Genomic DNA, 14,795 nt, shown 5'->3' with positions numbered 1-14,795 from the left:
TAGCACTGGATCCAGTATAACTCCTAGGCTCTTAACCGAGTCAGCAAGGGTCAGACAAATTCCATCAAAAGTGGGGAGTACAATATCCTTCAAGATCTCTGCCTTTCCAACAAGCATCACTTCAGTCTTGTCTGAGTTCCATTTCAATTTGTTGTTTTTCAGCCATTTCACCATGGCTGTCAGGCAGCGATCTAAGATTTCTACTGCATCCTGTGGGGACCTAGATAGCAAGATACAGAGTTGGGTGTTATCTGCATATTGGTGACATCCAACTCCATAGCTGAGAATGAGTTCTCCTAAAAGCTTTACATAGAGGTTGAATAACATGGGAGATGAGATTGTGCCCTGTGGAACCCCACGAGATAGCTGGTCTCCATTGACCACCCTTTGAGTCCATTCCATGAGAAACAATTTAAACCAGTCCAGAGTACATCCTTTGATGCCCATTTCTATTTCTAAACACCTTAACAGGATGACATGGTCTACTGTGTCAAAGGCTGCGTGTAGATCCAGGAGGAGCAATAAGGAGGCATGGCCTTTGACACGGACTGGAAAGGGTCCAGAGCATGAGAATTATCCATGGTCTGGAGTTGGTCAGCTACTGCTCTCTCAATCACTTTGCCCAGAAAGGGCAGATTAGAGACTGGGCGATAATTGGCCACATCATTTTTGTCTAGGGATGGTTTTTTAAGTAGCAGACGGATAACAGCCTGTTTGAGCTGCTGAGGAAAGCTGCCCTGAGTTAGCAATTGATTTACAGTAGACCTCAGTGGTTCGCTTATGTGGTCCTTACTTGATGTTAAAATCCAAGATGGTCAAGGATCAAGTACACAAGTAGTGGCTTTCATAGACATCAAGATCCTGTTAAGATTGGTCATTGTAATTGGTTCAAGGCAGTCCAAATGTAAGCTAGATGGTGTATTAAGCATTTCTTCCATCTCGTTTGCATTGCAACTGGCATCTAGATCAGAGCATATTCATGCTGTTTTATCAGCGAAAAACTTAGCAAAGGCCTCGTAGCTAATTGTCTGTTCTTGGGACTGTAAAGACTGTAAATGGTCTACATAATGGTAGCTGTGTGAGCAGAGAAGATAAGGGCCCATGTAGCAATCCCAAGTGCATTCTGTATAAAAATGGGATGCTGTTAATTTGTTTGAAGTCATCTGATAACTCTTCCTCAAACTTTGGAAATATGCGTTTGGGCAACAGAGGGAGAGGGTCATTGGCCACACTGAGTAGTATGTCTCCTCCACCCCCTCTTTTTCTGTTATTATGGTAGGGGGGAGAGATGGAGTTATAAGTTGATGGTTTCGGAATAAAATGACAATTACTAAGCTATACATAAAACAGTATGTGCACAAAATATAGCTGTATATACGTAAGATTTTCTGTGGAAATTCGGCAGTTGCCAGATGGCTTTCTTGTGCTGGCCAACAAATGACTTTAAAAAGCCATCTGGGAACTGCAGCCAGGAAATACGGGAGATATTTAAACATGTATTTGGTTCCCATGCACAAAGATCTTGAAACTGCAACCTTCCATTGTAGGAGCTAGTTTGTAAAGGCCAAATTTACTTCACAGCATCCACCCAAGCTCTCTTGTCACACATCCAGTTGATTCTCACAGGAGGTTCAGTGGATCATATTCTTTGAGTTTCTTATTGTCACTGTTATATTTATTAACTGATAAAAACAGTTATTGTTTATTGTTACTCTGAACATTGCACCAATGTTACAAATCTATGTTTATAAAACATATTTTTGATTTGTGCTTGTTCCATACAAGTAGTATTGCTACCATTAACTGTGTGCCTGGCTATTAATGTGATTATTTATTTATTTATTTACATCATTATAGTCCACTTTTCCCACTGAAATGGAAGTTTGATATAATGCTTCAGCCAGCCTGATTTTGTTTTAAAACACATATTACTTCCCTTTTGCTGACAAAATGGTTTATAAATATATTATATTGGTCAGGTTTAAGAGAATAATTGCGGAGTCCTTTTTAAGTAGCTTGGACTGTTAGTAGTTACTTGATTTTTTAAAAAAATACCAAGGGAAAATAGTTTTTAACTTGATAGATTCCAGAAGGCAGTGTGGGGAGATTGATTTTCCTTCCCTTGGGAACTCTTGCGTTATTCTTTTGTTTGTGAGAGAGAGATAATCCTGTCTTTCATGAAACTACCAGTTGTTTTCTGGAGTGGCTTATCATCAATATACAGATAATCACCACCTTTGTTTTTCCAGTTTCATGCTGTACCAAGTATGATGGTTTCACTTTTTAAAAATGTCTGTCCATGGCTGTTTTAGTTCTTTACTTCACTTTTCAGCTAAAATTGGCTTACAGAAGTTAAGAACAAGTAAATTGTCAGTTAAAATCTAATTTGAAAGCAAAAGTTCTAAATGCTGCCTCACTACAAGGTGCATCTCTGTACTGCTTCATGTTCCTTTGGCCTGGATAGTTAGATCCTTGCCTCCCAGTCTATATCTGGAGCTGGATCCAGTCATAATGGAAGGGGTGGGTGCTTGCCTGCTTGCTTATTTCCCTTCTTACCTCAGCAGTGGCAATTAGCTGCAATAGCATCTTTCAGCTGAGGGCCAAACTACAAGTGACGAATGACACAGGTTGGACACTTGTCAGCTTCCCTCAAGTTTTGATGGGAAATGTAGGCAGCTTGGCGGAATGTTGGACAAGTGACAGTTGAAAAGTCCATTGGACAGCAGTCAGAGAGCCAAGCTGCAAGACTAGGATGCCTACATTTTCCATCAAAACTTGAGGGAAGCTGACAAGTGTTCAACCTGTGTCATTCGTCACTTGTAGCTTGACCTTGAATAGTAGTTCAGTCTAAGCAAGAGCACAATTAAGGCTTTTGTGGACAAATACCTTTTTACTTTGGCATTTGAGCTTGGCAATACCCTCACATTTTTTTAAAAAAGTTTTTTTCTCTCCTAGCAGGAAGCAGGCAGGAAAGGGGAGGTCTAATGTTCACATGCATTGCCAAAGCATGGCCAGTTAACACCTTAGCTGGGATTTGACACCTAGAAGTTGATACAAAGACTTGAGGATTGTTATCCAAATTGCTATACACATAGAGGTGCTGTAACAAGCAAAGACGCCCCCTTGCTGGTATAGAACTAACACACATATGGTGAGATATTTAAGACAATATTTTGAGATCTGTAACCCGTGTATACCAAGGTCCAGATTCAGCACAGCACCCAGAAGCATGAGGGGGAATAAGCATTCTTAAAATGAAAGGGTTTGTACTGAAAATGGGAGAGATATTTTTAAAACAGCAAACTGGAAAAACTTTCCCATCTATAAGGGAAAACAAACGGGGGGAGGCAAATTGTTTCCCTTATAGCGTGCAAGTGTGTCAAGCCACCCCATGGTAACTGGACCTTGGGTAGTAAGGAGACACATATATAAGGCAGAACCTTAGAATAACATCATGGGAAGGGAAGCTGGGAGTACTGATCTTATTGGTAGACAATTCCTAAAATGACCAGTTGGTGACAGCGTACAGAAGAGATTTGGAATTGCCGCTGGCTACAGGGATGCTTCAAAGGCTCAAACAGTGACACTCGCAGGTCAGAAGGGCCATTCTGCTAATGCTTTTTAAAGTAGGCTTTTAATCCTTGATATGCTTGTCAGTCTGTGGTGCCACATTTTTATTTTTTGTGAAGTCTTACTGATTTGGTCTTTTATTTCCACAGCTATATATTAAATCTTTAACTGGAAATCTCTTGTTATTTTGTTTGCATATTTGTAATTTTGATTTTGAATTGTTAGGGTATAGCTGGACTTCAAGGAGCACCGGGTTTACCTGGAGGACCTGGGCCTAAGGTATGTCCTATGGTTTACGTTGTTTGGAAGACTCCAAAAGTATTTGGTGCTTCATCATTGTAATGATCATTACAAACCCTACAAAAGGGTTTACTCGCCCACACTGCTCTGTTCTCTAACATCTGTACATACTCTATAGACAGTCTACTCTCATACACTATTCATACATGTGCTACTTCCACCCACTGTTATATTTTGTAACATGCACATGTGCTGTTCTGCAGCATCCTAACATTGTGATAGCTCTCTTCCACTGCATCTATTCCGCCAATTTGATGCAACCTAGATATCACGGCTGAATTTTGATTAGATCTTCTCCAGACTTTTAGTTCCATGCATGGATCTACAGTCCCCTTGATTTTAGGGAATATAGGGAAAGCTGTTTTTCTGCAATGGTAGGATGTTTACAATCCTGCTTGGCCTCTCAGTTGGCTTACTTAGTTGTCTACATTCTCAGAACAAGGCCTTTCTATCTGTTTGTGTCACACATTTTCATTAGGTCAAAACAACGTGATACATAACTGAAGTGACTGCATATGCAGTTTCAATTTGGTCTATCACATATATACACAACACAGAGAAAAATGTGCATCATAATGTCTTGAGTATGTATTTTGCTTCAATGAAGGTTTGAGAACTTGAATTAGGATGCAGAATGTGATCATTTAACCTAGCTTAATGCTAGGGTATGGGAAGCCTTTTGTGAAATAATTTAGAAGAGATACCAAAACTTCCTGCACAAATACTATTTGACTTTATTTTTATTTCCTCCATTTATATTTATAGCCCGCTTTTCTCACTGAGATTCAAGTGTTTATACACTTGAGGCACTCTGTATTATCTAACAAGGGATTCTTATTCATTGTAAATATAAAATGGAATAAGCTGATTTGGGTCCCCATAGGGTAGAAAGGCAGAATACAAAGTAAATAAGTAAATAAATAAGTTTTTAAAAGTTGGGATTTGGAGATAGGAACTAGATCCTTGCATACAGTAAAATGAATTTGCCAGCTAGTGCACATTGTGTATGACGAAAATAGCACCTACTGCACTTCAGAAACTTTAAATACCTTGAATTGTCTAGTATTAACTATTTTGAAAAATTGTTTTGAGGGATTCATTTCCCAAGTGTTTTCACAGATTTCTTCTTCATCCACACGTAGTACAAATGTTGTATTCACAGGGCAGCAAGGGTGAGCCAGGACTACAAGGAAAACCAGGGATATCAGGCATCAAGGTAAACATGACTAAGTCTCCAATTGCAATGATCTCATGAGGCAGTTAACAGAATCACTATAGTTGCCTTGTGTCCAAATAACATGCTAATGTAAGTTTACCCATTACAGAAACTATATTAAGTAAAAGCTTAGTTAACTGGCTCTTGATTATCCTAAAAACTCAGACAAGCTCTTATCCCGCAGCCACCATACTTCTGTGTCTTTGGGCATGAACGCACCCTGCTCTTGCATTTCAGCTGGCCATCTTGACACCACTGTCATTTTCTGGGTTTCTGAGAGTTCGCACCTCCAGCTGATATCATCCCTGGGTGCTTCCTTTACCCTTCAGCCTGCTTCATGCTATTGGGAGCCAACTCTGTAGGATCCGGGGCAGAGCAATAAGCTCGAGTATCCATGATTGATGAGTACCATGTTACATTCCCAGCTCCAGTCCAGTGGCATCTTAAAGACTTAACAACATTTGTCAATATGAGCTTGAAAGCTCATATGGATATAAATATTGTTCATTTTTAACGTGCAACAACACTTTCATTTTATTTTGCTATAATGAATTAACAGTTACCTCTTTGCAATCATGGAAGGCTCCATATTGGCATTAATGACATTAGGAAAAACGGAGCGGGGGAATAGTGATAATTTTCCATTGGAGTTGTTCGTGTACCAAAAGCTGTGTACGCTTTAATCATATATTATATAATCTCAGATTTATGGAGCTGTTGTATTATTCAGGGAGAACAAGGAAGACCAGGTTCCTCAGGTGAACCAGGATATCCCGGTATACCTGGCACTCAGGGCTTGAAGGTACGTTGGTTAAAAACACTGTATATGTAATAAGTGGTATTTGGTAAGTGTTTTACAACTACTGCAAAGGATATACAAAATAGAGTTATGTTTCTTTTATAATATGAATCATAAAAGTCTAGTAAAAGGATAATTTGAATCATTCCTTCAGAAATTGTCTGATAATACTACTGTTAAATAAGTAATTCATGATTATTCACAGGGGTATAACTTAAGGTTTCCTTCCCCAGAGACCATTGGATTTTTCTGGGTGGTGTTTTGGCTTGCTTTACCCTCTTACACTCATTTTTTGGTAAAAATTCCTACCTAAGCCCTGTTGAAAAAGACTTGGAACATTTCACTGCCTAATTGTCATACTTGTCCAGTTCCCAAAATATCTTTTCTGTCTTCCCAACCACCATGTGCAGACCAGTGTAATGCAAATTGGTTCATGTCAACCTGCTGGTACATTTTTAGGAGCGAGGAGGACATCCGTTTGTGTTATATGAGTATTAAAGCCAAGAACTACTGAACAGTAACAATAAGGGAGGGACACTAACATCTCACCTCATAAATGGTGGAAGCAATATTCATCTGACCCTTCACAAGACACTGTTCATGTGCACCCTAACCTTTCTCTGTAGCGCTATAGACAAGACATGATGGCCGAATCCACATTACCTCCGCGCGTCCCGGTGTTGCACTAAATGTCCGCGAAACACCCGGAAGTATAGCGTCTTTCAAGCGCGATTCGCGATTCGCGCTTGAAAGACGCTATACTTCTGGGTGTTTCGCGGACATTTAGTGCAACACCGGGACGCGCGGAGGTAATGTGGATTCGGCCTGTGTCTCAGAATCTTTATACTGCTTAATGGGGTGGATAGATTTGTAGTACAGAATATCAGTTGCAGGGAAGTTCGTTTGTTCGTTCGTTCGTTCGTTCGTTCGTTCATTCAATTGTTAGCCTGCCTTCCCTGCAAGCGGGCTCAGGGCAAGTTACAATAGAATAAATAATACAATAAAAACATTTTAAATACATTTAAAACAGAACAACAGTATATGTACAAACATAGTCTCAAATGGTGGCCCTCTCCATTCTTCCCATGCCACACCATAAACAAAAAAGGGGGAGGTAGGGAAGCACAGTTGATATCATACAGGGACATCATGTATGGGGGCAGATGGTTTTATACCCTCCCCCATAGGGAGGCATTTCTAACAGTCTAAGACTGGCTTCAACCATATTCCTGGCAGAACATCTCTGTCTTACAGGCCTGCTAAAAGGATATAAGATCTTGGTGGGCCCGGGTGTCCTCCGACAGAGAGTTCCACCAGGTTGGGGCCAGAACTGAAAAGGCCCTGGCCGTGGTTGAGGCCAGGCGAGCCTCCCTGGGGCCAGGGATCACCAGTAGATTTTTATTCGCAGATCTTAGCATTCTCTGGGGTACATACGGGGAGAGGCAGTCCCTCAGATATGCTGGTCCCAGTCCGTTTAAGGCTTCAAAGGTTAAAACCAAAACCTTGAACCTGATCTGGAACTCCACGGGGAGCCAGTGCAGCTGCTGCAAGATCGGTGTGATATGTGCCCTATATGGCACATCCGTTCTGGACCTGCTGTAACTTTTGTGTTGGACCCAAGGGAAGCCCTGCATAGAGTGAGTTACAGTAATCCAACCTGTAGGTGACCGTTGCATGGATCACTGTAGCTAGGTCGTGAACTGATAGATAGGGCACAAGCTGCCTGGCCTGCCGAAGGTGAAAAAATGCAGACTGGGCAACTGCCACGACCTGGCCCTCCATTGATAAGGAGGAATCCAGCACCACTTCGAGACTCCTGACTGATGGAACGGGCAGAAGTGGTGCCCCATCAATGGTCAGGAGCCGGATTCCCAAATCTAGCAGCCCATGACCCAAGTACAGGACCTCCGACTTTGCTGGATCCAGCTTCAGCCGAATTCCTGCTAACATCAAAAGATGACCTTCTTTAGCACTCAGGACACTTACATAAGGATAAGATGCATAAAAATAAGGGCTCTTTTTATGTGTCTATATGGAATATAAACAAAAGCTTCAAAATAGATGCCAGTGCACGAAGTTACGGAATTGATCTTGGTCAAGTTTATCTGGGCCAAAGAAATGATGATTGAAGAGCTACAGAAAATGACATTCAGACATGGGGGGGGAGCATTTTTGTTAACTTCCCCCTCCTGTGGCAGCCCTCCCACTCCCCTCTCATGCTGCTTCTAATTCCCTAGGGGTGCCATTTCAGGCTGCAATGGAAAAGATGGTGGAAAACTAAGAAGACAAAATGTACAGAATAAATTAACAAATGGGAAAAAGTACTTCTCTCTTCTCACCAAGTATTTGTATTTTTAAGTTTGTAGTTTCTGCTAACATATGAAGTTGAACCCTTCGTGGTTCATATACACATACCCCCCCCCACCCACACACACAGAAAAATGCTGTTTTGATTAATATTCATATGCACATTTGTTAACTTCTGTCCATGATTCTACAAACTGTTTGCTAAAATCTTTCAAATGTATGAATATTTAGGCTCCTGGGCTTAAAAAATTTGAGAGCCTTCCATGTTTCTGATGGATTCCACCATGAAAAATACTTCAAAACAATTGTGTAAATGAACATGGACCAAGATAAGATCTAGTGTGGTTAAGATGTGGATAATTATGTTGATTACAGTAATTGCACTAGCTTTCTGTAGTAAAGGTTAGATTAAAATATTTCATTGGAAGTATGTGCTTAACATCCTATACCCCCTGGTTTTAGGGATTTCATTTTTTAATGGGAAATTGTTTTTCCAATAAACAGTTGATAGATCCAGCTAGTTTTTTCTTCTGGAGAAAAAGGAGTCCCATCTTTATCTCCTTTGACCACAATAATGGCTGTTGTATAAGAAAGATATAAAGATGGTCCTTAATTGACACCCCGCCCCAGAAAATAATACCCTGGGAAGACTTTTTCTCAGGAAGTGAGGGTAGTAAAGACCTCACATTGCCCAGGAGCAGAAATGAACTCCTACCATTTGCTGTAACTATCTTATGCAGATAGAAGGATGGTTGTTTGTGTGACCTTTGATAGCCAGTAAAGCCAGAGATTATGTACAAAACCTGCACGAGTGACAGGCTGGCCTAGAGAACCCATGAGGGATGTTTCCCCAACCCAGGATTGGTGGGGAAGAAGGAAATCTACTCTTCAGAAGAAGGAATTAACAAATCTGTAGTTTCTTTGTCTGTGTTTGTTATTAACCAGCAGCAACGGAGTAGGGGGCATTTTTCTCCATCGCCTGTGCTTTGGAGAATGGGACTTCCATCCCACGGCTAGATTTGGGGTTCCAAGGTAACATCAGAGTAAACCTTAAGTTAGAGTGTTTTATTTTTCTTCCTTTAGTTCTGTTTAGCCTTTGTGTCATTATATTACTTTTATGGCAATTCTGTGCTCTAAAACATATTTTATATAGTACAATAAAGATCTTTCTCTGCTTAAAAAGACTGTGTCAAGATTCTTCCCCTCATGCCTAGCCATTCATTCATGCTTGGCAATCCTGCATACACTTATAGTCTAACCAGGGCCAAATTACTGGTGAAAGAAAGAGCAGTTTGAAAATCAGGTTGGTGGTGGCTGGTCCAAAGGATATATAGCCAAGGGAAGAGGAGTTGTTAGGCTTTGTCATCTAGTATGCAAGCATGCACAACCATCTTCCCTGGGGCCATAACAAAGGCTATGCTTAGGATCACAAGCATTAAAGATATGTGAGATGGTGGCTGCAGTAAGAAGGAGAATTGGGCAAGCGAAAAAACTCGCTGGATCCAGTCCAATGCTTATTTTTCATTTTGTTACAAGACAATGGGGAGTGGATGAAAGAGCAGTGAAATTAGAATTGGAATGGCCAGTTGTAATACATTCTACATTTCTAAGTTTCCTTTTTCCTGTCTGGAAAATGCACAGATGGAAACATAAGATCTTCTGAAAAATATTAGTATATGATCATTTGGGAGAAAGTCAGCATCAAGGCACATATTGGTTCTCCCCCCCCCCCCTTTTTAAAGCAGTTTGACCCATAGAAGTAATTGCAGAGCCACAATGAAAACAATTAGTATTGGCCATTAAGAGATTGCATGGGGAAATAACTAAGATGGATCATGAAGTTGTAGATATGTAGAAGTTTTGGATGAGTGAAGCTCCTAGTGGCCATTATGAAAACAGGATGAATATTTTCTGGATGTGAGAATAAACATTTGCAGCTCAAGGTAATAGGCTGTAGGACTGGCTTCTGGGAATTGTACAATGCTACCCTAAGCAGAGCTGCAGCATCCTTTTAAGTCCAATGAAGACTGACACTGCTTAGATCATCTCTTACAACATCGGTGTTGTCATCACATTTTGTTCTTACATCACAATTTACTTTCATTAAAGCAGTACTGTTTCTCCAGTTCCATTGTGTTTTCTATAGTTTACATGTTTAGTCATTTCAATAGTTGTACTTGTACATGGTTGTGTAAGGAAAAATGCGCTTTTTTCTTTGTTCTTTTCAGGGAGAGAAAGGAAACCTTGGAGAAAGAGGCTTTCAGGTATATTGCCTTTCAGTAATTAAACTGAGTGCAAATGTAGGTATACTGTAAAGTGCTTACTCTGTGCAACATTAAAATCATAATAATTTTATATTTTATTGATACATAGGCTTAACAAGACTTTGTCCCCTCCAGTCACATGAGAAAATTTCCACAATTCACCAGCTTCTCTGTTATAGAAAGAAATTTCAAGAATACACTAAGATTATCTTGGCTACTCATCCTATGCTGTGCATAGTTATAGTTATAATTGCAATCATAATAATTTGCAAATACATTAGTGCATATCAAAGGCATCAAGTCATTTCCCCTCCATAGCGATCACATGGCAGTCATATTTTGTCTGAGCTAAAAGACGAGATGATAAAAATAAGCTAGTTGTATCAATAGAAGCAATAAGGAGGCATGACCTTTGTCTATATTCAGATGGAGATCATCCACTAATGCTACTAGTGCTGTCTCTGTCCCATGCCCTGGTCTGAATCCAGACTGGAAGGGATCTAGAGCGCTAGAGTTTTCCAAGAAGATCTGGTCAGCTACTGCTCTCTCAATCACTTTGCCCAGAAAGTGCAGATTAGAGACTGGACAATAATTGGCCATATCAGTTTTGTCTAGAGATTTTTTTAAATTAGCAGATGGATAACCACCTGCTTGAGCGGCTGGGGGAAGGCGCCCTGATTTACAATAGTGGCAGTATTATAAAAATAACTTGTTAACCATAGGAGAGATAATAAGAGTAGCTTGGATCTCGACTACTGTTTCTGCAGACGCAAGGACTTCCACTCAGTGGAATGTGATTCCGCCCCCCCTCAGTGTTGGGATAGGCCATTTCAAGCTCTCATGGAAGGGATAAGGTAGAAAAATCATATGCCATTAGTGGAAATTCTTGTGCCTGCTGAAACATTAGACAGGATCTAACCTAGCATTTACTTCCATCCAACTACTAACTGGATGAATTTTCTGTTCCACAGTGTATAGATCTTGATTTTGAAGGAAATTTACTTACTTTGTAGGATGCAGATATTTGGGTTTGGTTTATTTTTTATGTTAAGCTCTATTAGACAGAGACTTTGCTACTCTGACAATATACTTTTCTTACAGTAAAATATTTATTTTGTGTAATGATTTCTGTTTTTTTTTTAAAAGGGTCAGAAGGGGGAAGGGGGAAGACCAGGACTTCCAGGGCAGAAGGTAAACTTCAAAATAAGTATATTTCCACCAAGATCACATTTCTTTCAGATGATAATATGCATTTTAAAACAATTGTTTTTATTTTAAAATGCAGTATTAAAATATGCATGTTCTGTAGCTTTAAATGACTAGAAGGTCAAATCTCAACACTATGGCTGTTTCTACATGCCCTTAAAGGGATGGTCCACTCACCAAATGTGGCTTATCTCCAGGAATCCAGACGTCTCCATTTGCAAAACAGTTGCAGGCTGTTTGGCTTCTGTTTTATTTAGCAAAAATAAATGCTGGGACTGTATAAAATGCATTTTACACAGTCCCAGAAAAGGCACCAAAAAAAAAGAAGCTAAATGGCCCATAAACATTTTGCAAACACAGATGTTGCCAGCGTTCCGTGAGTGGCCTGACCCTTTAAGACTGTGTGTAAATGGCCTCTCTCTTCAAGTATTTAGATGTATGCTGCAGAGTTTCTCATTATGTTGATGGAATAAGGCAGCGTATTCCAATTAAATAGTTGTTCCCAGTCAGGCAGTGAAACACAGACTGGAGGCCTTAGTAAGAGTTCCTTTTCTCCCTTTAGTCTGTAGCCTGGGCTTTGACAAGGTTAGGGGCTGGGAGCCGAGTTCTGTTCTAGCACTCTCTACCCTGCCTGTAAAAGAGCTGTCTCTTTCCTTCTGTTTTAAAATTGCTGATTTGAGTTTTGCAGGGCGGAAAAATATTCCACGTTTTTAGATGTAAGCCCCATTTTTTTAACCATCCTCAGATTTTCATGTACCAACCTTTTCCAGGGCTGAATAAATGTTTCAAATCGGTATGTTACCAGTATCAATTATCTTGATAGTTGTCAACCATGAACTATTCCTCCCCTAGTCAGCATATAATATTGCAGCTCAACACGCTTGTTAATGTATTTTATAATTTGATTCCCCAAGGGAACCATGGGGTTAAACGGACAAGAAGGACAGGTATGTATTCAACTCAACATCATTCATTTGGAAAGAACTTACGATAATACATAGATTTCACTGTGTTTGAGTGTCAAATTCTAATGTCCAAAAGAGAGTAACATCCTTGGAAGGCCATTTTACATGTAATTTGGATTTAATGTTACCTTTTTCATTGAATTGATTTATAGAAAATGCCTAAAAATCTGACATTTGTAGGACAATTGCCAACAGCTATTCAGTCTAGTTAAGAAACTCCAAATCTGACCCTGAAATATGTGATATTTTGTATTTTTGTGTGTATGAAGACCAGTGGCACCTTAAAGAATAACAGATTTATTTTTGCACAAGTTTTCATTGCTCATTTCATCAGGTGTAAAAATTATAAGCAATAGAAAGGTGGGAATGTGAAGACTGACTCTAATCTAGTGGTCTTCAACTCATTGCTCAAGACTCTTGGGAGCCCCTACAGCAGTCATTTTTTTGTTCATTTTTGAAAGGACTTGTTGCTTGTATGAGTGTGTAGGAAGCAAGCATTCTGCCTCTCAAAATGCACCGTGCACTCTCTGCCTTTGAGAGGTGGAGTAGGACAATGAAGTAAGTCATCGATTGAGCTCCTCTACCTCGTGTTTGTTCTGCTTGTGGTTCCTGTCCCCAGCTGTCTTGGTCTGCTGCCCACAATACTGGCCTTGACCCTGGTAAGGCCATAGCTCGGGCTCCTTTTTCCTGCCCAGTTACTCTGGTGTCCCATGATCTCCTGTCACATTCTTGCAGTTCCATGTTGTTGTCGGGGGATAGGGGTGGAATTAGAGGTGGGATACAGGTCCACGGTTTTAATTTGTTTCAAACTTACAAGGTGATTAACTGTAAATTACTGATCATCCTGCATTTTTCATTCATTACATCTGTGCTGATGATTCTAATCTTTCCAGTTTCCATGATGGACTAGACGTGCCCTATTAATTTAATTAGCATATCATGCAAAATTCACAAGGGTGGGAGAAACAAACAATTTATTTAATTGGTTTTTTTGCATCACTATTAATTTAATTAGCATATCATGCAAAATTCACAAGGGTGGGAGAATCAATTTATTTAATTGGTCTTTTTGTATCACTCTTTGATGTTTAATGTAGCTTGGCACACAACATATTTTTGGGTGGCTTAAAGACGGCACAGAAACTATTGGCTAGTATAACTTCCTAATAAAATTTTTTTTGTAACTTTCTTTTGTTCTTGAAGTGGTTTTATGCCTTTTTATTAGCACATTTTTAGTGAAGATTCCAGTGTTCAGTACGGGCTATTGCAGTTATTGCCTTTGGTTTCAGAAAGGCGAGAAAGGAGATCCTGGCATTGGTGGCTCCAATGGACAAAAGGGAGAACCTGGAGTGAATGGTGGGATTGGTTTACCAGGCCCAAGAGGAATGCACGGCGAGAGGGGCTCGCCTGGGACTCCTGGATCAGATGGAAAACCTGTATGTTTACAATCTAATGCATGCCTTTTTAAATAACACTGACTTTTTATTTTTAAATATGCATGTAAACTTCCTAATTCTTCTGTGTTCTGTTCAGGGAAGAGGATTTTCAGAAGAATTTATTCGGCAAGTTTGTGCAGATGTGCTAAGAAGTGAGTCCCAGTTGTCATAATACTTTTTTTTTTCATCAAAGGTGTTTGTTCACTTCCTTTGCTTCTTTAACTTTTGTCAACTCATTCCTAATTATGGAATCTGAAACCATTACCCCATATAGTCACACTACTTTGATGCACTTGTTTCCTTTAGGCATTGTAGACTGATCATGTAAATGAATCTATAGGGAACTGATCACGGGTGATAAGCCATTTGACAGCAAATTAAACAAGATTGTATCTTGGTCCTCTCCAACTTTTAGTATTACCTAAAAGTTTAGATGGATCTACATTTGTTCTGTCGCATCAGACTTGTGGTTTTTCAAACAACTTTAAAAGTTTGCTAATAATAATAAAGTGAAGGCCTTGTTCTGTAGAATCAGAAGTGCATGCACATTCTTTGTGTCTTTATGGAAAGCGCTGCACAAGAGTTCCAAGGATGTAGAACTTCTGGGTGGGATAGAAGCAAAGGGCCTTCTGCCTCATAAAAGGTTTGTGCAGGGGAGCAGTTACTGCATGAAGGGAGTCGCCAAGGTTATTCTCAGTTTTTTAAGTTCATCCATCTTCCATGCACATTACT

General features: G+C 39.9%; 1 protein-coding gene across 1 annotated transcript in view; it reads left to right on the top strand.

Annotated features, from left to right (window-relative positions):
• COL21A1 (collagen type XXI alpha 1 chain) overlaps positions 1 to 14,795 on the top strand; it is a 140,904-nt gene that overhangs the window by 115,162 nt on the left and 10,947 nt on the right. The window contains exons 20-27 of the mRNA XM_054987749.1: positions 3,796 to 3,849; positions 5,033 to 5,086; positions 5,817 to 5,888; positions 10,421 to 10,456; positions 11,603 to 11,647; positions 12,577 to 12,609; positions 13,917 to 14,063; positions 14,161 to 14,215. Of these exons, the coding sequence (XP_054843724.1) occupies positions 3,796 to 3,849; positions 5,033 to 5,086; positions 5,817 to 5,888; positions 10,421 to 10,456; positions 11,603 to 11,647; positions 12,577 to 12,609; positions 13,917 to 14,063; positions 14,161 to 14,215 (496 nt within the window). The remainder of the gene's footprint in view (positions 1 to 3,795; positions 3,850 to 5,032; positions 5,087 to 5,816; positions 5,889 to 10,420; positions 10,457 to 11,602; positions 11,648 to 12,576; positions 12,610 to 13,916; positions 14,064 to 14,160; positions 14,216 to 14,795) is intronic.

The sequence above is a fragment of the Eublepharis macularius genome, chromosome 1, assembly GCF_028583425.1.
Source record: "Eublepharis macularius isolate TG4126 chromosome 1, MPM_Emac_v1.0, whole genome shotgun sequence".
Classification (NCBI taxonomy): Eukaryota; Metazoa; Chordata; class Lepidosauria; order Squamata; family Eublepharidae; genus Eublepharis; species Eublepharis macularius.
The sequence above is the reverse complement of the archived record's forward strand: the minus strand, read 5'-3'. Positions and strand labels throughout refer to the sequence as shown.